This window comes from Dipodomys ordii, unplaced genomic scaffold, assembly GCF_000151885.1.
Source record: "Dipodomys ordii isolate 6190 unplaced genomic scaffold, Dord_2.0 Scaffold88, whole genome shotgun sequence".
Taxonomy (NCBI): Eukaryota; Metazoa; Chordata; class Mammalia; order Rodentia; family Heteromyidae; genus Dipodomys; species Dipodomys ordii.
In genome coordinates this window covers 4,654,754-4,679,895 of record NW_012267304.1, presented here as the reverse complement: position 1 = coordinate 4,679,895, position 25,142 = coordinate 4,654,754, and the positions used below count along the sequence as shown (strand labels likewise).

General features: G+C 36.7%; 1 protein-coding gene across 7 annotated transcripts in view; it reads left to right on the top strand.

The window, feature by feature from the left end:
- Acsl4 (acyl-CoA synthetase long-chain family member 4) overlaps positions 1–20,169 on the top strand; it is a 99,758-nt gene extending 79,589 nt beyond the window's left edge. For all 7 annotated transcript variants that reach the window (XM_013025876.1, XM_013025871.1, XM_013025873.1 and 4 more), the window contains 5 exons: positions 900–974; positions 3,589–3,780; positions 9,890–10,004; positions 11,918–12,075; positions 17,324–20,169. In XM_013025876.1, coding sequence (XP_012881330.1) covers positions 900–974; positions 3,589–3,780; positions 9,890–10,004; positions 11,918–12,075; positions 17,324–17,481 — 698 coding nt within the window. In that variant the 3' untranslated portion in view covers positions 17,482–20,169. The remainder of the gene's footprint in view (positions 1–899; positions 975–3,588; positions 3,781–9,889; positions 10,005–11,917; positions 12,076–17,323) is intronic.
- The last annotated feature ends 4,973 nt before the right edge of the window (positions 20,170–25,142 follow it).

The window sequence follows — 25,142 nt, the reverse complement described above, 5'->3', positions numbered from 1 at the left end:
CTTTTTTTGTTATTTTCCACCTCTGGTTTTTCTCTGAGTGTTCGTCTTTTTGTTGTTGTCGGTCTCTTGGGGAGATTAAGCGTTGGAACTCGAACTCTCTTTTTGGTTGGAGAGAGCTGTGGCGTTTCCCTACTGCCCCGTCGCCATCTTGGTCCCCCCTCCGCATTGATCTTTCTAGTCTCTACAGTACTATTATGCAAACAACTGATAGCATTCAGATGAATATTTAAATGTTCTTGAAATTATTTCACATATATTTTCCCCCAGGTCATTGGTAAGATCATTGAGTGCATGGTCCTTATCCTCTCTGTTTTTCTTCACAATATCTAATTATAGTGCTAGGTATACAATAAACAGCCTGTGAATGTGATTATTGCTAACAGATATCCCAATTTACAAAGAGAAAGTATCATCACCATCGTATCTGATAAGAGCAAGTATCATTTATGAACACTTAGTGTGTGCCAAAGAATCTTAGGCACTGTCTACATATAACTTCATTTAATTCTCACAGCATATTCCCAGATGAAGGATGTCTGTAATATCTCCATTTAATACAGGGAGAAAATAGAAGCTAAGACAGGTTAAGTAACATGTGCAGGTTACACAGCCAGTAAGGATTTCTCATCAAAATCTGTCTCATCAGAGTCCTAGTTAGATAGCTCTAGAACAACTAGCTTTCATCCTCTAGAGAGAATAGAGAGTTTTGTACATAGTCTTTTAAAATATAGTCCTGAAAAACAAAAGTACACTGGGGAATTGAAGTTGAAATGTTGAAAATGCATACTTTGTACTCTTTCATTCCTCTTTGGTCATTCTAAATCCACTATTTTTTGTATCGCTTTGTGCACATCTGAAATTTGGTAAACTAATACTTGTGTCACTTTTTCCTCTCCTAGTTACTGACTACACTACTGGCAGAGTTGGTGCTCCACTTATTTGCTGTGAAATTAAGCTTAAAGACTGGCAGGAAGGTGAGAATTTTATGACAAGTTTTAGTGATTATATTTAAGAATGAAAACCATTGTGAGCTTCAAGAATTCCTTTTTGGGGGCTGGGAAGGTGGCTCAGTGGTAGAGCGCTTGCCTTGAGCTGAAGAGCTGAGGCATAGCGCCCAGGCCCAGAGTTCAGGCCCCATGACCAGATTCCAAAAAAGAATTCCATTTTTGAAGGCGTCTGTTTTTGTGAGGCATCTGATGATTCTTTATGATTGCCTTTTCCCTGTGCTTTTTCCCCCTCAGTAATACATGCAAGTTATCAAGAGAAAAAGAGAATGTCTAGATTCTAGACATGCTGAGGAATACTTTACCTTTAAGGCTAAAAAAAAAAACAATCTTAGGAGGTGCTTTCCCTGGGTTTGGAGAAGGTGAGGAGCATTTGAACCTCAACTTTGCTAGTATAATATAGTAAGGCTGACAAGGAAATCCCAGACCTTCATGTGACAGAGTGACTGATTGCACACCTAGGGGAATCAGTGTTGTGTATTTGTTGCCTCTAAGAAAGGCTTGCATTAGTCGAGACTCACCTGTCCAACAGTTTGTGTAGTTGATTTATTTTAATTTATTATTATTTTTATCACTTGGAGTAATTCTTTTGCATTTTTATCATTATTGTAAAGGTGATTTGCAGCTATGTAAGTGAGATAAAGAGTATATTTTATTAAACAATGTCACCCTTTCCCTTGTTCTCTCTCCCAGTTTTTCTCTCCCACCCTCATCTACAAGTTTGTATTCAACTTAGTGTCTTATAATTGATTTTTAGTGTGTACCTGCAGAGGCAAGTCACTTAGAGGAAATCTGCACCAAGTACACACGGGTTGTAGTCCTTATAAGCAAACATCTTCCTATGATGAATATAATATTGAAGATACTAAACATACATTGCCATAATGTGGATTATTCAATAAGTAGGGAGCCAATAGCCTAGCTGTGTGGACAAATGAAGAGTTATTGAAAACCTCAGGATTTAAAATGTGTTTACATTGTCATGGGACAAATGACTAAACTTTAAAGGTATCCAAGTTCTCTTGTGGAACATTTCCATTAAATTGCCCAAACTCCATGAAAGTAAGTGGGTCTTACCTAATATAAACATTTACGTTTTTAAAAGTGTTTCTTTGTAATTTTTTATCATATACATTATAGTCAATTCTCTATGAACAAATAAATATATCTTTCGAAAATCACTTTTCTTGATTTACTTATTTTGGGATTGGTTCTCAGTAGGCTATCTAGGTTACTCAAACTAAAAATTATATTTATAATTTAAGTACATTCCAAGAGTTTTCCACCTTCAGACTAAGTCCTCCCTTTTTTTCACTGAAAATCTGAAGAAAATAGAGGTACTGCATATATTTGAATTTGATCATAGCATCAAAGTTATTATATAGATGAGTAGTTAGGCACTGGCATTAGGGGAAAGTGTATAGGAAATCTTAGTGGAAATATTTTTTACTTTAATTTTTGTTTTCTCATTTCTGAGTGTTGCATATTAATATCATTTGAACAAATCATTTTGGGGCATATGTTTGGGATTTTTTTCCTTTCTATGAAAGATTTTTACATTGTTAAATAAGAATGATCCCAATGTTTAAATGCAGTGAGCTTCATTAAATAGAAATGAGTCATTTTAAATTTATAAGAACAGCTTATAGCTGGACGAATTTTGTATTTAAACCACTAGTGACATAAACCCAAATATATCAGTTTAGAAATTAGACTTTTGCATATTTTTCTTAAAGTGATCTTTATTCAACAATTAAGCTTGAGTAATGAAATAGTCTTGAATTATTTCAGTAATCAACTTTTTCAGTGTCAGAATTTAAGTCATGAATGACCACATGGAAAATTCATACAATTTCCCATAATTTCCCATAGCTTTCTCTACTCTCTTAATGGGCAAAGTATTTTATTATTTTGTGGGCAAAGTATTTTATTATTCAAGAGAGGAAAGCATAAAACGTTCACCAATGTCTACTTTTATGAATAGCACCAAATTATTATTGGAATGGCAGGAGCTTTGTGTCTGTCACACTTGTTCATTCTATTTGTCTGACCATGCAGATAAGCTTGGTCTTCAATGTGGGTAAGTAATATTAAATAAGCATAACAAATGTTAGAATAAACAACTGAGATATTAAGGTTGTGGAAGTAGCATATGAAGTAAATACTAAGGTAATGAGGAGACCAGGAGAAGCTAGAGTTCAAATTCAGGAGAGGCTACAGATCAAGTTGAAGAATGCTAGAGTTCAAGTTCAGGAGAGGCTAGAGTTCAAGGTGTTCAGGATAGAGTTCAAGAAATGAGGGAAGTTATATAGAGAAAAGTCAAGGATAACTAGCTTCTGCACTAACCCTTACCACACCAGTTGACATGCTGTTCTTCAGTACTTCCCTGTTATTTCACAGTAATGGTATTGCCTTTCTTGAGTGCTCCCTATCTCTTCTTGATTAAAATCTCCCTAGCAAAAGATCTATAATATGCTAATACCAATTTACTTATAACATCCTATGCATCACTTTCCTTGGGCATGATTTAATAGAGGTAAATTTTATCTTAAAACAACAACTGATTTGCTTTTGTGATTTCTAGGTGGTTATACAGTTCATGACAAGCCAAACCCCAGAGGTGAAATTGTAATTGGTGGGCAGAATATCTCCATGGGATATTTTAAAAATGAAGAGAAAACAGCTGAGGATTATTCTGTGGATGAAAATGGACAAAGGTGGTTTTGCACTGGTGATATTGGCGAATTCCATCCTGATGGATGTTTACAGATTATAGGTCAGTATATTTAGTTTTCTGTGAATTTACTTTCTGTATTATGGAATGTGAAATAAATATTGATTAGGTTCTCAGTAGGGTTGATGCTTCTGTTGATTCAAACTTTGAACAATTTATTTAACTTAGGCTTAAGCTTCTCTCTGTGTGAAATATACAATAATTAATCAGCAAAAAATACAAATAATGTAATAGATGGACAAGAACATTGAACAACGCAGTTCTCAGAAGAAATACAAGTGGCTAATAGATAGTATTCAACGCCCTTAGCCCTAAAGGAAACATAAGGCAAAAGTAGATTAAGATTTCATCTCACCACAATCAAAATTGCAATCTTCAAGAAAATAAACAGAAATAAATGCTGGTGAGCATGCAGAGGAAAAAGGGCCCCTCATATATTGTTGGTGGGAATATAAAGTAGTGCAACATTATAGAAATCAGTAGAGATTCCTCAAAACACCAAAAATAGACCTTCCATATGATCCTGCCTATACCACTATTGGACATATTTGAGGGAGCATAAACCTACAAGAAAGATTACCTGCATACCCGTGTTTATTTTGTAGCATTGTCACAATGGTAAAATGAACCAAGGTTCCAAACAACAGATGGATGGAGAAGACCTAGTGCATGTATGCCATTAAGTCATTTCCCAAGTATAAATGAAAATGAAAACATGTCATTTGAAAATGTTTGGTGAGGGGCTGGGAAGGTGGCTCAGTGGTAGAGCGCTTGCCTTGCATGCCTGAGGCCCTGGGTTCGATTCCTCAGCACCACATAAGCAAAAAGAAAAAAACCAGAAGTGGCGCTGTGGCTCAAGTGGTAGAGCACTAGCCTTGAGATAAAGAGCTGAGGGACAGCGCCCAGGCCCAGAGTTCAGGCCCCACTACCGGAACCCCCCCCCCAAAAAAAAAGAAAATGTTTGGTGAAGAACATCAAGTTGATAAGCCAGGCTCAAAAAGCCATATATCATGTTTTCATTCAAATGTGGAAGCTAGACCTAAAAAATATACATACATCTATACATGCAAATATATATATAAACATTCTAACTGGGATTATATAGGAGGGTGGAGGGTAAAGGGAGAGGGATAAAAAGATGAAAGGTAAATAATTTTAGAATACACTGCAACTATGTGTGAACACAGCATAAGGAATTGAATGAAAGCTGTTGATAAGTAGAGGATTGGGGGTGGGGAAAGAGAAAGTAATACAGGAGGTTATTCTGAGAAAAGTATAATATATGCATATCTGAAATACCTTAGTGAAATCCCTTGGTGCAGTTAATACATACTAAGAATTGAATGACAGGAAAGGAAAACAGGCACTAATAGAGAAGCGGGCACCAGTAGGTAGGAGAGGGAGGGCAAATGAAGAGAGTGAATGAAGATAGATATAGTTTATATGATTTATTTGCATGTATGGAAATAGAACAGTGAAACCTGTTGAAATTATTTAAAGAAGGGCGAGTGAGGGGTGAGAAGATTGATCAGGCTTGATCATTGTTTACATGTGTAAAAATGTTACAGTGACAGTCCACCACCCTGTACAACGAATGTAAGATAATAAAAAGAAACAATGATGTACTTCTTCAAAACTAGCCTGTTCTTCTGTGATCTGTCACTTTGGCATTGCTTTTTAAAATGAGACTTCAGAAGTAGACCTCTGCTCAAAAAGCAACTCAAAGTGACTACAAAGGAAACACTGTTCACTTTTAAACAGGAGAACAAATTTATTGTTAAAAGAAAAATTTGACTAGCTAATGTGGATCACTATGCAGGTCCTCTTGAGACATTCAGTCATAGTTCTAGTGATCCATATAATCTGTTCCTGGACTTTATAATGCCACAGAATGTAGTTAGAGAGTTTCTGGGGAAACTGGTTCTTTATAACTTTTGATCTGTTGGAGAAATTCTGTTCCCTCCTCCAAAAAACATGCTTCAATGGAGAACAAATGGACGTTTTCTTCTCTTTTTCGAGGGCCTTGTTCATGCTAGATGAATATATGAGTACCCGATGAGTAGATGAATGCATTACTAATCTCAGCCTCCAGCCCTCCTTGACTTTTCTCTCTCTCTCTCTGTGTGTGTGTGTGTGTGTGTGTGTGTGTGTGTGTGTGTGTGTTATGTGCGTTACTGTAGATTGACCCCAGGGCCTCACATAGGCCTTACATGGGCTGAGTAAGCTTTCTGAAACTGATCTATACCCCAAGCTCTCTTTTTGATTCTTTGCTTTTACTCACTATCTTTAGTTGTACAGAAGGGTTTCAGTTTCACATGTCAGTTTTTGAGTATAATGTATATTGCTCATCACCCCATCATTCTCTCCATCTCTCCTAATCCCACCCACTCCCTCAAGTTACCAGCTTCCCCTTTCATGTATATACATTGAATAGTATAACTGTATTTGCCTACCCTTTCCTCTCCATTTGTGTTTCCCCATTCCTCTTGACCTCCTCCCACTCTGTCAAAAGGGTCAAAGGTAGTATCTGTAGATGGAGTCCAAGCTATAGGTAGGAGGATCCATGCTCACAGAAAGGGTAGCTATCAAGCCAGCTAAGGAGTATTCAAACTGAGCCATCATCCTATGACATGCTTTTCTTCCCATTTTCCTTAGTGTATATTAATTACACAAAGCAGTTTTATTGTATTATTTTCATACATGCATGCAATATACTTTATTAAATTTAGTCCCTTTATTTTTTCTTATCCCCTTTGCCTTTAAGACACATTTTAATAGATTTGACCATTCTAATTTCATATATGCATGTTGAGCACTTCATTCATGTTCACTCCCTTTATGCTCTCCTTTTGCCTATCTTCTAGTTTTAACTCCCCACCAGTCCCTGCTTTACACTCCTGTTACTCATTTTTCAAGATCTAGATTCTGTATATGACAGAGTACATGTAGTAATAGTTTTTCTGAAAGTGACTTATTTTTGCTTTGCATAATCTCCAGTTTCATCCATTTCCCTGCAAATGGCATACATTTATTCTTATGTTTGAATAATACTCTATTATGTATGAAGGCCACATTTTGTTGATCCATTCATTAGTTGTAGGGCAGCTGGGCTATTTCCATAGCTTGGCTACTATGATAGTGCTGCAGTGAACATGGGTGAAAAGTGCCTCTATTGTGTCTCGGCTGGCATTCTTTCAGATATATGCTCAAGTGTTAATGCTTAATGGTAATTGCCTATGGTTTTCAGATTTCTATAAGGACTGTACTAATTCACATTGCCATCAAAGTATATAACACTTCCTGTTTTCCTGAATCCTCAGCAATATATATATATATTTTTGCTTTTATAATATCCATTCTGACTGGAGTGACATGGCTACGAATGTTAAGCATTTCTTCGTGTATTAATTAACCATGTGTGCTTCTTTTGAGAACTGCCTCAATTCATTTGTTTATTAATGGAATTATTTGTATTTTTTTCAGTGTTTGAGTTCCTTACACATTCTTGGTATTAATCCTTTCTTTAATGGGTACTGTGCAATTTTTTTCTCCCATTTTGTAGATTTTATTTTGATTCTGGCACATTTCTAAGCTTTGTAGAAGCTTTTAAATTTGATGCAGTCCACTTGTCAGTTCTTATTCTTATTTCCTGAGTTCTAGTCAGAAGGGTATTACTATGTCTACATCTTTAGGGATTTTCCCTATATTTTCTTGTAGTAGTTTTAAAATTTCAGACCCCCAACCTTTTGCCTTTTTTTTTTTTGCCTGCCTGCCTTCCCTCTTCCTCTTCCTCCTTTTCTTCTTTTGTCCCAAATACTCTCACTTGCTCAGCTTTCTTGCTTGGCTGGCACATTATCATTTGGGATATGCCTCCACCAAGCTTTTTGCTGGTTATTGTAGAATGGAGTTTCAAGAACTTTTCTCCCTGGGCTCGTTTTAAACTGTCCTTTAGAGTTCAGTGTACTCATTACTAGGATTACAGGCATGAGCCACTGGTGACTGTTAAATCTTTGGTACCCTCTGAATAGATAGATAGATAGATAGATAGATAGATAGATAGATAGATAGATAGATAGATAGATAGATAGATAGATAGATAGATAGATGGAGGGGGGGTTCGCTTTTCTACATGTGGCAGTTTTCCCAACACTATTTTTAAAAGAGGCTTTTTTCTTTAGCTTCTTTTTTGGTTTTGGCTCCTTTGTGGAAAGTCAGATAGCTGTAGCAATGTGTAATTTCTGGGTCTTCTATTCCATTTGTATGTGTTCATTTTTGTGCCAGTACTATGCTGGCTCTAGTTTAATTTGAAGTCAGGTATCATGATACCTCCAACATTGCTGTTTTTTTGTTCAGGATTACTTTGGCTATTCAGTGTCTTTTATGCTTCCATGAAGATTGTAGGATTCGTTTTTCTATTTCAATAAAGAATGACATTGGAATTATTTTTAAAAATATAGTCATCTTCACAGTATTAATATGACCATTTCATGAACATGGGAGGATTTCCATCTTTTAATGTCTTCATGAGTTCCTTTCTACAAGGTTTCATAGTTTGGATTGTAGAAATTTTTCACCCCTAGGGTTTTTCCTAGGTATTTAAATTTTTATGCTATTGTAAATAGAATCATTTTCCTCATTTCTTCCTCAGACTGATTATTGGTATATAGAAAAGTTACTTACATTTATATGCTGATTTTATATCCTACTAATTTGCTAAAAATAATAATCAGCTTTAAGGATTTACTTTATGAGACAATCTTTGAGGTTTTTTTAAGCATACCATTATATAATCTGCAGAGTTACTTTGAGCTCTTCTCTTCCTATTTCTACCTTCTCCATATCTTTTTGCAAGAACAGATTTTTGAACTCAGGACTTCATACTTTCTCCACTTACCTGCTCAGCTAATGCTCTACCTCTTGAGCCACACTTCTAGCCTAGGATATTTTTTTTGTTGTTTTGGAGATGGAGTTTCAAGGACTCTTCTGCCTAGATGGTGCAGAACTGTGATCATCTGGAACTTAGCCTCATGACTACCTGGGATTGTAGGCATGAACCCCTGGGACCCTGCTTTGTCTCTCTTTTATTTCTTTCTCTTGCCTTATTGTTCTGGCTAGGAATTCTAATACTATATTGGATAAGAGTGGGAAGACAGGACATTCTTGTCTCTTTCCTGATTTAAAGGAAATAATTTCAGATTTTCCCCATGTAGTATAATGTTGGCTATATGTTTATGATTTATAGCATTCTATTTTAATTTCTTCAGCTGTGCTAGACATTTCTTTTTTGGGGGAGAGGGATCTGTTTGTGGGGCCTGAACTCTGGGCCTGGGCGCTGTCCCTTAGCTCTTCAGCTCAAGGCTAGCGCTCTACCACTTGAGCCACAGCGCCACTTTCGGCTTTTTTTCTTTTTGCTTATGCGGTGCTGAGGAACCCAGGGCCTCATGCATGCAAGGCAAGTGCTCTACCACTGAGCCACCTTCCCAGCCCCATGTACTAGACATTTCTTAGGTCATTATCCTTGTAAAAAGGAAATGTTATATGGAAAGATGGGAATTAACATTTGTTAAATGTGCTCTATATGGCAGGCATGGTGTGACATCCCTATAAAGAGATAAGCATCATTATTTCTATTGATAAAAGCAAGGTCAGAGAGGTTAACCGACATGTATGGAATTGCACAGCTAGTACTGGGCAGACCTCCCATTCAAATCCAACACATCAAAATCCAGTTCCTTACATTAATTTTATTATGATAACTTAAAATGATACAGTATTTACTGGTATTGTAGCCCATGCCTATAATCCCACTGACACAGGATTCTGAGACAAGAAAATCTTGAGTTTGAGGCTAGTATGGACAAAGTTAGGGAGATCTTATCACATAGAGAATATCTAGTAAAATTATGGCATAGTATGCTCAAGGCTCAGGGATGAGATCCAATGCCACAGAAAGAATAAAGATGTTAAAGCTTTGGTCGTGAGTGTCACTTAGAATATACCTCTTTACTTAGGCAAGCATTATATGTAACAAGATTTTAAGAAATGTATCTTTGTAAATAAAAGGTTAATGCAGTGAGATTCAAAGACAATCAGAGCTGTACATACTTTCATGAAACAGACTGTATAGCTTAAATTTCTTCATGACTTACAGATCGTAAGAAAGACCTGGTGAAACTACAAGCTGGAGAATATGTTTCTCTTGGGAAAGTAGAGGCAGCACTGAAGAACTGTCCACTTATTGACAACATCTGTGCTTTTGCCAAAAGGTAACTTGCAGACATTGTGTTTCATATACTTACAGTGAAAGGAAAATTAGAAATGAATTTGGCTACATAGAAGCATAAGGGTAATATCAAACCCTTTGTTAGAACTTTCATCCAAATTAGGAAATTGTACATTTATTAATTTCTTGAATTCAACAATTTGAAGATTACTTGTACTAACTCAACCATTATAATGTTCGTTGGATACCTACTGTCTTGCTAAGTTATCAGTTTCACAGTTGTTTTGTTGAACATGCATAACAACTCTATACTTACCCAAAGTGATTTTCCAAAAAAAGTCACATAGCTAGTACATATTGAGGAAGTTTTATTTCTAAATCAAAACCTTAAGAGATTGAACCATTTTCTGTGTTACTATGGTTTTCTTAGTGTATTCTTTTTTTAAAAAATTATAATTGTGAGCTGTTGTCTCACACCTGTAATCCTAGCTACTCAGGAGGCTGAGATCTGAGGATTGTGATTCAAAGTCAGTCCAGGCAGGAAAATCCAATAAACGACCAAAAAGTCAGAAGTGAAGCTGTGGTTCAAGTGATAGAGCAGTAGATTTAAGGGGGAAAAAAAGCCCAAGGACAGTGCCCAGGCCCTGATTTCAAGCCCCAAGATAAGCATACACACACAGTCACAATTTTAGTTAAAATAAAAATCGTACCATCTTCAACATTTCAGTTGTGCCAAGTATATTTACATTGTTGAACAATCTACAGAATGTTTTCATCCTAGCAGACCTGAAACTTTGTCTATTAAACAGCTCTTCCTTTCCCCCTCCCATTGGCCCTTAGCTACCAACATTATACTCTTTCTTTTAAATTTTTATCAATTTATTTTCTTTTTAATTTTGCCTACTCTAAATAGATAAGAAAAATCACATAGTATTTATCTTCTTATAATTGGCTAATTTCAATTATGCTGTCAAGGTTTATCTGTGTTGTAACATTTGTCAGAATTCCTTTCTTAGGCTCAATAATATACCATTGTAATGTGCACACTATTGTTTTTATTTATAGGCTAAGGGGCATTCATGTTACTTCTGCCTCGGCTTTTTTAATAATGCTGCTGTGAACATGAGTGCACAAATAATTATTTAAGTCTACTTTCAATTATTTTGGGTAGTACCGTGATACAGAATTGCTAGATCATATAGTAATGTTATAGTTAATTTGTATTATTTTGGGGAAATACTGGGTTTTTGACTCAGGGCCTTGTGCTTACTGGACATGCACTCTTACCACTGAGCTACTCTATCCCTTTTTGCTTTTACGTTTTTTTTAAAAATATGATCTCATGTTTATTCCCAGATAAACCTGGACTATAATCCTCCTATTTATGCTTTTGACCATAGCTGCTGGGATGACAGACACATGCCCCCACTGCCCAGCTTTTACAGGTTGTGATAAGTGTCTCATAAACTTTTTCCCTGGGCTGGCATCAAATTTTGGTGTAGTTTCACTACATTAATCTCTGCTTTTGTTGCCTGTCCTTTGATGGCACATCTGAGACTAGTTGTCAAATCCATTGTCATTAAGCATTTCCCCTCTGTTTTCTTCTGGAAGTTGTATACTTTTAGCTCTTAAGTGTTTAGGTATTTGATGTAGTTTGAATTAATTCTTATATGTATTGTAAGGTATTGTTGAAGAAACTATCATTTTGCCATTAAGTATTGTTAACACTGCTGTTGAAGATCATTGGAGTATAGATGCAAGGGTTCATTTCTGAGCTTTCTCCTAGTCCATTAGTTTGTTTCTCTTTAAGTCAGTGCTTTGGGTTTTAGTCCTCAGTGAAATTTTAACAAATAAGAGAAATGCATATCTGTAGTTGTCTCTGCACTATGTCATTGGATAATATATGAATAAAAATTCTCAGTGTTTTAATTCCTATTTCATTTGCTAATTTTTTAGTGATCAGTCCTATGTGATCAGTTTTGTGGTTCCTAATCAGAAAAAGCTGACTCTTTTGGCACAACAGAAGGGTGTGGAGGGAACTTGGGTTGATATCTGCAATAATCCTGCTATGGAAGCTGAAATACTGAAAGAAATTCGAGAAGCTGCAAATGCCAGTGAGTATGTTTTTGTAAGGCTGCTGAGGTCCATAAAAGGCATCCAGTAATAATGTGTACATTAGACTCGACAAGATTTGTGCTAATAGTAAAATACAGGATTCAGGAAATCTACAATATAAGTATATTTAATGAGTTTCTATGTTGGAAAGATCCTTACATGCTTATAGTAGATATAGATCTTTACATCCTTATAGTACAACAAACTATTTTTTATTGCTTGTGACAGTATTTTTCCCAAGTGGGTATCTAGTCTGTGGAGAGATTTGAAATGTAAGTGTGCCAAGTAGAAACTCTTTAATAATAACTCTTTAATAATGTCTTAGCTATGGATATACTTTGTGTATGTACTTTGGCTCTATATATGGACTGTCTCAGATGAAACATATAGCTAATGAATGTGTGCCAGGCAGTATATAAGACACCAGGAATAGAATAGGAAATGAGACATATTTTTACTATCAAGGAACTTACCCAGTGAGAAGGACATAAAGCTAGACCACAGTCTTGATAAAATCAGGGATATGGACCAATAATCCTGGGACCACAAGTAAGATACTATGGACCCTATCTGGGAGATCGTGGAAAATTTCCTTGTAGAGATGTCACTTCAGGTAATTCTTAAGTATAAGTTAGAATTAACTAGAGAGGCTATTCTGAACTAAGGCATTAGTAGATAAGAGGTATACAAAAAGGAATAAGGAGTATAGTGTTAATAGTAAATACAAAGTAAGGCCATTTCCTAACATGGGTTTAGTCTTATAGGAAATGTGAAGCCATTGTCAGATTTGATGAGGTTAGTGATATAATCACATTTGCATTTCTGGTTAGATTCTTCACTCTGGAATCCATTTCAAAGGTGCATGGGAGGAAGTAGCACTGTGGCTCAAGTGGTAGAGCGCTTGCCTTGAGCTGAAGAGCTGAGGGATAGTGCCCAGGCTTAGAGTTCAAGCCCCACAACCAACCAAAAAAAAAAGGTGCATGTGAGAGGGGCAGACTGAAGCAGGAGAGATGTAGTAGATAGTTAACAAAGGTGGGAGTGCTGAAAACTCAAACCAGGGAATCAGGAAACATTTAGGAAGTAAAATTGGTTAATTTAGATGAGTACTTGGATAATATAAATAAGGAGCCCTAGATGGACAACCCTAGATCCATACTCAGATGATGGGGGAGATGCTACTACTGATTGAACTAGAAAAATACAGGAGGAAAAGACAGTTGTTATGAGAAAATGCAGAAATCACTTTGGGACATACATAGTGCCTATTAGATAATCTAAGCTAAAATATCCAGCAGGTGATTTTGTGTGTGTGTGTGTGTGTGTGTGTGTGTGTGTGTGTGTGTGTGTGTGTATAAATCCAAATTTTATGAGAGAGGCTTGAGTTGTACTATAGACTTGGGGATAGTTGAAACCATGCAATTAGATAGATGGACTGACCTTGGTAGAGAGTATAAAGTGAGAGCCAGAGGATGAGGGAAGGGGCCCTGGACAAAACTAATATTTAGGTCGTAGCTTTCCATGTTGTATCCCACTTGATCCCCAAGACTTGAATTCCCACTCAGCATAGATTGATTTTTACTTTTATTTATTTATTTAAATTTTACTATCTTGAAGTACTTGTTGTACAAAGGAGTTTACTGCTTTTAATCTATGACATTTGTCTCCATTTTTCTAAAGGAAATGCATGCTTATTATTTCTTGCCTTTTTCATCTGAGATAATATCAGTGGACTTCAGCTCATAGAAGATGTAGCTTTCTTGTATCTATACCACCTTTCATAATCTATAGTAAGATTTCACGTTTCATATCCATTTTTACATCATTGTGACTGAAAATATTTATGGCTGAGCCATACATTTTATGATTAGCATTCCTTTCTTAAAAAAAGATTTTTTTTAAGTTTTCTTGACTTTTTTTTTTCTTGGTACCTATTGTTAACTCTTCTTCCAGACTTTATTTTTTCCATTGGGGGGCTTGAATTCAGGGGCTGGGCACGGTCCCTGAGCTTTTTTGCTCAAGGCTAGCACTCTACCATATTGAGTAACAGCCCCACTTCCGTTTTTCTGGCAGTTAATTGGAGTAAAGAATCTTACGTATTTTCTTACCTGGGCTGGCTTTGAACCGGGATCATCTAATCTCAGCCTCCTGAAATAGCTAGGATTACAGGTATGAGCCACTAGTGATCAGGGTCTCTCCAGATTCTAAAAAAGATACAAAAAATATGAAATACAGCTAAGTGTACTTTTTCTTTATGTTTATTTTCTTGGGTACATCCTTCTTTAGAGTCACACCTGCTGTTGAAATTGGGGCTAGCTACACCTCCAGGCTTCCCTTCAGGTCATCCAGGGGATTTCCTTTGCCTCTCTCCTGTTTTGGATATCATTTCCTGGATCTCACTGTCTTGTTTTTTACTTCTTTGCTCACTCATCTAAGTAGATCACGTCCTTTCTACTATTTTCCTGAGATGTAATTTTTTTTAATTTGATTTTATTGTCAAGGTATTGTACAGAGAGATACATTTCTTGTCCAACATTGTTACCCTCCCCCCTCGTTTTTCTTCTACTTTCCTTTCCTCCGAATCCGCCCCTTCCGCAATTATAAAGTTCATTTCCAACATACTGTCTTGTGAGTATCACTGTTGCTTTGGTTCACCTTTTGACCTTTGTCTCCCCCTCAGATGTGCTTATGTGTCTGAATACACCTTGAATACACCTTGATTATATTTTCAGTATAGAGACATGACTTGGCATATTTTACAAGTCAAGATAGTAACTCATGTCTCCTTTACATTTTGCAATCTTACTTTTCTTGGATTTTAATTTTAATGCTGCTGGCTGAACAGTCTACTTGTATTCACACATTCATTTCTTTCTGCATGAATCACTCTCTCTTTCTAAGCTTTCAGAGTTATGTTAATGTCAGATGTTCTGATAGTTCTACTGATATGCGTTGGAGTAGGTAGGTCTTTAATCACTTACTGTTAGGGAGACTTGATGTGGATCCTTTCAATATGCAGATGTCTGTTATTCAGTTCTAGGAAATACTTATCTTCTCTATTCTTTTGCTTTTTCCCCCCATAGTCATCCTACATTCTAGATTCATCCATGTACTCTTTTTCTCTCTGTGTATGTGTGTTTAGAACAATTTTATATTTATTTTGAATCATCTGTTTTTATTGCCTAGGTTTATCTATTTTCTTTTGCTTTTCTTCTTGTCCTTTTTTATATTCTGGAAGAGCTCCTCAACTTTATCTTGTCTTATATCTACTGAATGTTAAAGAGTTCATTCATTTGGCTCAAACATAATTTCAGAGATTTAACCCAAAACTGTGTAAAAGTAGTCTAAAACAGTATAAAATTCTAGTAAAATCTGCCTAAAATACATCTTTTTAGCCATTCTCTTCATGTTTAAATGTAAGCATCATATACAGATGGTGTCAAAAGAATGAAAATCAATAGCTTCGGGGTAAGTTGGGCGGCTACTAGTGGCTATAAAAATTAGGCTATGCTGCCCCTGCAGATCATATTTCATAATGTTCAGGTTAATTCAGATAAAACGCTACGTGTGCCATTTATTTGTTTTTCCTTTCTTTAAGTGTTCATCTTTCTCATTTGTTAACAATTACTTTATTCTGTTTGTAGGGAACTGTGATGATCAATTGCTCTCTATAGCTTGTGGTACTAAATAACATATAGGAGTTTGCAAAATGAAATCCTAGAAGAAGCATCCCCCCCTTCATGTAAAGTAGCAGTTAAGTTAATGGAGGTTAAATATGGGGACAGTTAAACATATTCCAATTGAAATAATGTGTTTGCCTTTCCCAATTCTTAGTGCTTCTGGAATAGGATATATATATGGAAAGTGAAATGAAGTGAACATTTTGGAGCCAGATCTGTAGTTGAGAATTTAACTCATGCTGAGCTCCAGATAGAACTGGGAATAGTTACTTCAGACATCCTTGCAATGTATTAAGAGAAGCCTGATTAATTCAAGCAAGTTTCATCTTCTTGTGTTACTTAGGCATTATTTTTAGAAGCTAGTCCTAAGTAATATTTGAAAGATAAACTTCATATGCAGGGTTTTATTTTATTCTTACCTCATTTTAATGAAAAAAATCACCAATTGATCCAAGCTTTCATAAAATTCAGAGAACTACAAGACTAAGAACCTCCCTGAATTTGAATTCCTTGTCCTTTCCACTGACACCAAATTGTTTCTAAAGTCACCAAGGCTATTTAGTACTAGGTTTTAAACATGCAGATGTTTTGCTTCTGCACAATTATTATTTTAGAAAACTACACATAAAACAAAGGTCATATGCACATTAGCATTCCCATTAATGGGCCTTCAGAATTTTAAGTATAAACTTACATTAATGATAGATAACATGCAGAATATAATTTATGGATTAAGTTGTAAGAATTAAGCTACAATGATTGCATACCTTGTAGATTTCCTATGTCCTTATTTGTTTATACTTCTCCAACATGCACTGAGCTGCCTAATTCAAGTACAACTTATGCCAATACAATGTATTGGTCCTTAGAAGGGATTGAAATTCACAATACCCTCTTTGGGCCATATTTGAACATAATAATAGCTCATAAGAACAATAATTGTTTAGGGGTTCTATGTGTGTATTCAAGGCTCTTTTGGTAACCCTGTGGAAGGCAATGAAAAGAAACCAAGACCCTACTTTTATGGAGCTTGCTTTCCAGTGGGTGACACAAATACATAATATGCTGTAAAGGTGGTAAATGCTTTAAGCAATGCATAGTGTAAGAGGGTATAAAGGAAATAGGCAACTTCTCTTTTACCAAGTGATCCTCTTCTCTAAGGAGATGCTATTTGAGTAGACATGCAGATGAAGTGAAAAAACCATGCAGCTAAGATTAGAGATAATCCCAAGCAAAGGAAACAACACTGTCAAGCCTCTTGAGAGAAAAGTGTGGAGTGTGTGTGTGTGTGTGTGTGTGTGTGTGTGTATGTGTGTGTGTGTGTGTCTAAAATGATCCAACTAAAACAACTTGTACACAGTCTGAGAAATTTAAAACCAAATTCTAAGATAGTGGAATCATTAGTAACGATTTACATACTATTAAATAAGTTTGCTGCATCATCTAGATAAAGTCTACAAAATTCATGTTTTATTGATTACTCTTTTCTCTCCTCCTCCCTCTCCCTCCATGCCCTTTCTCCCTTTTGCCCCTTTTTCCCTTTCTCCTATCCCTTCTTTTCTCCTTTCAGTGAATTTGGAGCGATTTGAAATTCCAATTAAGGTTCGCTTAAGCCCAGAGCCATGGACCCCTGAAACTGGTTTGGTTACTGATGCTTTCAAACTGAAAAGGAAGGAACTGAGGAACCATTACCTCAAGGACATTGAGCGAATGTATGGGGGCAAATAAAATGTTGCTTTCTTATTTCCAGTTGCTCAGAAGGTGGCCCAGTGAATTTTTTTGGTTCTAGAGTTTAAGCCTTTGTTGAACTGTCTATTAGAATGTTAAGGTGTATCATTCTAAAGACATGGTAATTTTAAAAATAAACCAAAAGTGATTAAATTAGTTATAGAATCTACTTTTACTTAGTTTTGCATAGTTCTAGTGAAACAGAAATCGGAAAATTCTTTCCCTTTAGCTGTTATTAATTTTAGATCAGACACTGTTTTTAAAAATTAGCCTAAGATACAATTTTTTCATAAAGAAAAAGCATTTAATGTTGAACAAAATAAACTGAAGTTGGAGTAGAATGTAGTTTGAGAAAATTTGCAGCCTTCAGTGTCTATTGTCTTCCTCATATAGAAGTTAAAATAGTGAGCATGACAAATGTGTGTTATCACTACTCAAAGTGCTACAGGTCTTTAAATTCTCTTCCATCCATTTATCTTGAAGGGAAAATTCAGTCATAATATAATCTACACAGTCAAATAATACCTTAGAGGGTATTTTAAGTTCATACTATTACATAGATTAGACATAGAATCATTGTAAAAATTATTGTGAATATTTACAGTGCCTAAAGTAAGAACAAAACAACATATACATACCAAAAAATATCTAGTAATATTTTCAAAGTAAAATTGAACTGTTCTTTTGAAACTTTGAGATCCAAAATCAGTCATTGTAATTTCCTTGAAGAGGAAAGTACATTTTTTGAAAAATGCTTTCTGTATTTGTTTGAAGTGAAGGGTGTTAAGACCAGGAGGAAAATGCTAGAAAGGCAATGCAAATGTAACAAGAAGCATTTTCTGTTAGAAAAGCTGGTAAAATCATGCCATTTGGAATGATGACCCTTGTACAGCATTGAACCTGAGACAGCTTTAGACTTTGAGTTTACCCTTGCTAACAGATTGGTTTTCAAATGTATGTGTATGAAACTACATTTGTAATTCATGTTCTATTTGCTGTTACCGATTTGATTCTTGATCAGTCATTTGCATTTCAGAAAGCCTTTCTTTTTGCTTTAATTTTTACAAAGCGGGTTATGATGAATGACTTCCCAAAGTCTTGTTCAAACCTACGGGTGACTAATTTTCCTGGGTGAGTTTTGAGGAAGTTAAAGGGAAGAAAACACTGTTAATCACTTATCTTTTTCCTGTTTGTGAAGAGTTCAGAAATGGGAAATGCTGGATTTGGGATAAGGGCAGAGTTACTTGATAAAGGACTGAAGTGTGTGTAGTAACTTAGAGTGTGGGTTTCTTTTTAAATCTTATAATTAAAATCTGGGATTATAGTTCCCTGATAGTCACACTTGAACTCTAGTTACTATAAAAAGAAACAGAAGCATAAATTCTTAATACTGTTATTCTTTGCACTTTTTCGTAATCATTTTATATATACATATATATGTGTGTGTTGCTTACATTGCTTTGTACAAATGTGGGCCACCACTGCAGGAAAAATTCTTGTTGCTCTAAAATATTTATAAAGAAAATATTTAAATGTTATGTATATGGTGGTAATAATGAAAAATCATCTGGTATCTTTAGCAAGATTGAAGGTTTCTGTAATGATTTCTGTGCAGTGGTTTGCAAAGTACAATTTTAGGGGAGTTTTCCCTGAAGTTACGTATTAGTATTCTCATTCTTCCTAACTTGCCTTTGAAAAGTGAAAAACCATTATTATCAAGTTGACTACTATTCATTTTCTCCTATTCCTGGCCCGCTGTTTATCCTTTAAAGATAATTTTCTTAGACTTTTCCAATATGTGATTCTCCTATCTCCATTTGGAATGGTGATTTTAAACATATGAGTGCATACATACAATCTTATCTCAGACATCACCCTCATCTCCCGAAAGCTGGAACACTGCCAATGAATCTGTTGAACAGGTCCTTTTGAAACGCATAATTAAACATGTAAGGTTGGGTGCTGCTAATACTTTGCGAAATCCAAATATTGTTAAGGGACCAGGGAGATGCCACTACCCCCTGATTTTTTTTTCATCTAAAAAATCCATGTTTATGTAAGTGGAAATCTTTCCATATTCATAGTGACTTTTTAAGTATTTGAGCCTAAAGATTTTGATCTCACATTTTTATACCTGTTTAGATCATTCACAGTTATTATATGTCAGTCATCAAAGTTGTACTTATTAAATTTACTACGAGTATGTATATTTCTAAGTCAAACACTTGTGACTTTTGCTTTAATGAAAGTATCCTGCCTCTTTGATGTTTGTATTCATTTTTTTGCCTAAAATGGAGGTAGAATTATGTAACTTTTCAGAAATGAAATGCAAGCGATCAATTAAAAATACTCAAGAAGTGAAAGAGAATATACTGTTTTCTTTGATCTCAGATTGATTAGTAATTGTTGCTTATATTTTCCTGAGGGCCTATGACAAATGTTTCTAAGGTAGCAAGATGGGAACAGGTTAACAAAGGTAGTGAGGTGTTTTCAATTTGGAAAGAAATACTTCAATTTTTTAATGTAGTTACAAATTATGTATTCATATTTGTATCTTCTGTCCAAATACATGATTGCAGGATTGTTATGTAGATTTCATGTTTACTTTTGATGAAAAGCTTTGTTCTTGTTTTTAAGTTTGCACTCAAAAATATTGTTAAATAAATCCAACCCATGTTATCAAGCCTATTTATATCATTTTTGACAGGTTTTGTTTTGTTTTGTTTATTGGTGGTGTTTTGCAGAACTGAGGATTGAACTCCACTGAGCTAAATCCCCAACTGTCCAGTACCATTCTTTTTTGGTTTTAAAACATTTCACTTAAAGAAGTCCAAGGGCCTCTCTTGTTTAATCCTTTGAGATGCCATTGGGAAACAAAAGGCCAAGTGATCTCAGCACATTACAGACCATGGAGGTGAATTAGAAGCTGAAGATTCTGTCTGCAGGAACATGGAAGAGACAGAGACCCTTTTATGTTTCAGCTTTTGGGGAAGGCTTCCTTGAATATCTCTAGTCTGAACCCAATGCTGAAGGAGCAAAAGTGATTCTCATTAGATTCTGACTAGTAACAATGAGTATGCATTCATCCCCTACACAGACCTCACTAAGTGGAGTGACAACAGCAGGAACCTCATGGACCGTATGCTTGAGGTTACAGACCAGGGATCTCTAAGAGCTAGATACTGATGCCCCTGCCCTTGGAGTGGCCAAAGCACCTCTCTTATCCCAGGGGAACTTCTGTGTTATCCTTGTAGGCTAAGCAGTAAGAACTGTTGGAAAACACTATTTTATTTTAATTAATTAATTAATTTATTTTTGCCAGTCCTGGGCTTGAACTCTGGACCTAGGCACTATCCCTGAGCTTCTTTTGCTCAAGGCTAGCACTCTACCACTTGAGTCACAGTGCTACTTACAGCTTTTTCTGTGAAAGTGGTACTGAGAGATCAAACCCAGGGTTACATGCATGCAAGGCAAGCACTCTACCATTAAGCCACATTCCCAGCCCTTTATTTTAATTTTAGTGTAAAAGTGAAGTACAGAGGGTTACAATTACATAAGTTGGACATTGAGTAATTTCTTTTTGAACAGTTTTACCCCTCATTTGCTCCCAGTTTTTTCCATACTGGCCCCACTCCCCCCAAGATGGATACTTCATTTCCAACACAGTGTCTAGTGGGTATCACTGTTGTATTCGTTCACCTCACCTTTTCTCACACCATTTCTGTGCTTTCCCTGTTCCTTCTCAAATCAGATAAACTTATATAAGGTACAGAAATCAAAAAGAGCAACAAAAGAGGGAAAACGGGAAAAACAAAAAGTAAAATAAAAAACCTCGTTTACATTTCTTGGAGGTCATTTTGATAACATCATTTTATATAATCTTATGCCCATAGGTATTGAGTCCTTGTGATCCTCTCCTAAGAATATCCTCCTTTGTTCTCACTGTGAATGTTTAGAGTCCTGTGTTAATTTATCATTTCCAAGTGTGACTTTTTGTCTTTTTTTTTTTTTTACTATCCATTGGGTTTACTTATAGATTTATAAGCACATTGTAATTATTACAAATGGGGGGAGACATGCAACCTATGTTTCTTTGGGTCTGGCTTACTTCACTTAATATGATTTTTCCAAGTCTTTCCATTTCCTTATGAATGGAGCAACGTCATTCTTCCTGATCAAAGTATAGAATTCCACTGTGTATATATACTACATTTTCTTGATCCATTCATCCACTGAGGGGCATGATAAACTAAACTGCAACACGTGGTTGGAAAGCACTATTCTAGATGCATCCCTGATCTCAGAATGTGTTTGGCAACACATGACATGATCTGAATGATTTATTTTCCTATCTGCATTCTCAGATGGCCTCTTGTCAGTACTGTCATTCGTGTTCACTATTATTATATCTCTAATGCTTGCCAGTGTGCTGGCACATAATGGGGAAGTGTAAGCCTTGAAGGATAAGTATAACTTGGATAACATGAAAGCATTAGGGTATACAGAGGAGATGAGCAGTATGAACAGACTCAGCTCTGGTCATGGTGTGTTCTAGGCAATTCAGAGGGTAGCTAGGGTGCCCAGAATTTGTTCATGTTTTGAGGCAGTAGAAAATGATGAGGTTCCATCTTGTCTACTTAGCATAATGTTGAATAATAAGCCACTGAAGCATTACTGCTCATGAACAAAGTCAAAATTAAACCATACAGATGGTAGTTAACACAACTGGTCTTAATTTTCTTTTAGCATTGAATTTCAAGTCAGACCCTGTACTCGCCAAGTGAACAATTTCACTCATGACCTGGTGCCTGATTCCAATAGTTCCTAAATGTTCCCATATGATTTTCCAGCTCGGAAAACCTCACGGGAACCCCTGACACAACCGAGGCATAGGACTCTACCATCCTTGCTGATAGAAGCATGAAAGGAGGTGAACAGTTGTTTTCCACATGGAAAAAATGCCTATTCCCTGCTCATAACTCATCCTAGGGGGTCATCTCCTCAAGGAGATGTGCCCTGATTCTCAGAGATTGACTCAAATGCATTTTCTCTGGTTCCAGGATGCCATATGCTTGTTAATAATGAAGTAACAGCCATAACCTACACTACTGAGTATTTAATATGTTCTGGTGCTATACTAAGTACTTTCAAAGTTTCACCTCATTCAATCTTTGCCACAACACCCTATGGGAAGCACTGTTATGTCCATTTTGCAGATGATGAAACGGCTGTGCAGAAAAGTTGTGTGTCATATCTTGATAGCTTATAGTGGCCAGGGCAGAATCCTGATGAGGGTTTGTCTGAGGTGGAAGCTGATTATTTTTAAGCACTCTGCTCTGCTTTTGACCACCTAACAGCACCCTCACCATACTTTCTTGCAATGGTCTGGCTAGCATCTGCCTTTCTCTTGTTCCCATGAGAATGTTATCACCACTACAGCAGGAAGCTCTTAATTCCCAGCATCTAACATAACACATAGCTCAGAAACAGGTAATACAAAAAGGGCTGCAAAACATTCTGAATAAATAGAAACAATAAACTCAAGTATCCACCAGATGGGGCTATAGGAATCCAACATAAAAGTGCCTCCACCCTTCCCACATTTCCTACTCTGTTCCTACAGAACAGTCTAAGTAAATACATTTTTTGTTTTGTTTTTTCCCATTTTCTTGTGAAGACTGAATGGGAGAGACATTTTCAAGATAATATTCGGGCAGTAATTAACACAAGGTTGACAATGCTATTTATGACTATATATGTCTTAGTCCCAAAGAAATAGTTGAGCTTACTTAACCCTAATCTAAAACGATTTCTGCACTTTTTTTTTGGTTAATGTACACTTTAATTAGAGTTTTAGTAGAAGACAAGACTCAATCGATAAATCTCTGAGATTCATATGGAAATGAAAATCTTGCTGTATAGATCCAAAAATCCAAAAGCTATGATGACAAACTGAACTGTGAAATAGCTTCTTTTCCTTAAAGTGATCTGGGGAGTTATTTTTTTGTTTTGTTTTTTTTTAATTTTATTTGTGAACATACTGTACAGAGGGGTTACTATTACATGGGCAGGATAATGCATACTTTTCTTACCAAGCATTTCTGCACTTCGTTCTAAGATCAAGTGCTTTCCCAATCTTTAGCACCATTGAAAGTCTACAAATAAAATCCGAACTGCCTGAAACATGGAAGGAGGTCGTGCAGTGGAATGGAAAGGTTTCCTACCAAGGAGGCAGGCAGGAGCCTTGGATTTTGATGGCTTTGACACTTAAGGGGAGGTTTCTGGAAAGGCTTTTCCCTTACAGACCTCAGTGTTCCTAATCTATAAAAGGGCTGAGGAAGATTTCTGACTTGGAAGTCTGCTACTCTCTATACAAATGACATTAGACAGCATTGCTATCATACCATGGTAATACAGATCACAGACTCCTTGGAATCTCAACTTGGCCACCTACATGATTTTGGGCAAGTTACTTAACAATCAAATCTCAGTTTTCTCATCTCTATAATGTACTTTCCATACAGCCTCGTCATTTAGGACTGAGACAATGCATGCAAAGGGCATAATCCATTACATGGCGCACATAAAATTTCAGTAAATGTGATTATACCACAGAGCTGGTTCTCATATTTTAGCAATTTTCTAGCATTTGGATGTACATTTATTACTCATCAGAAATGGGTTGTTTAAGAAGACAGGCTTTATCATTTTTTATGCTGATCCTAGGACTTGAACTAAGAATCTGAGTGCTCAAGAATATTGCTCAACTGAGCCACAGCTCTACTTCCAGCTTTTTGTTAGTTAATTGGAATCTCACAATGTTCCTAGTCAGGCTGGCTTCAAATTGTGATCCTAAGATCTCAGCCTCCTGGTAAGTTCCGGGAAGATGGCGGAGGAGAAGCTGGAATCGGAACAAGCTCTCGCATAGAAAGCAGTTTTAGAGTTCCAGTGAACAGTCCTAAGCCAGAGAATCACACCAAGTGTGCCATCACAGGACAGAGAGTTAAGCAAGAGAGGGGAAGCCAAGGCAAGGAGACACATCTGAGCACTTGCCAGCAGCCGTGGCGGCGGCGGCGGCAGGATCGTGGCGGCGACCGCAGGGCACCCAAACCTGAGCCACAGAGAGTCCGGGACGAAGGAGCCAGACGCAGCGGGCGAGCGGATTCTACTCAACACCAGCAAGAACCGACAAGGAGCGGACATCTTCATTCTGCAGTTTGCAGACCAGAGATGACCCAGGATCCAAGACTCAGCGTGAGTAGAAGCCTGACATCCTCACTCCTTCTCAGGGAACAGAGGAGTGAAGGCCACCCCTCCCCCCCCAGCACCGATGATCTCCATCTTGGATACCGACAAAGCTCGGAGGAACTGCCAGCTCCAACTCAGGCCTTGGAATAAAATGAGTCATTTAGCAGGTCACAAGAACTTAACGGCGAAGTGACCTGCCAGACTCAGCTCCATCCAGGGAAAAGTCACCCAGATAAGGTGCCAGCCATTGGAGTGGCTTTCCTCACTGGGTAACCAGAGCCAGAGGCTGCCCCTCCCTCTAGCAGCCTCCACAATCAATTGAAATTCAGTAAACAGAAACCCTGAGAATGGCTCCAGGCTGGGCTCTGTGAGTTTTTCACAAAATAGCCCCAGGGAAAAGCTACTGTTTGTTG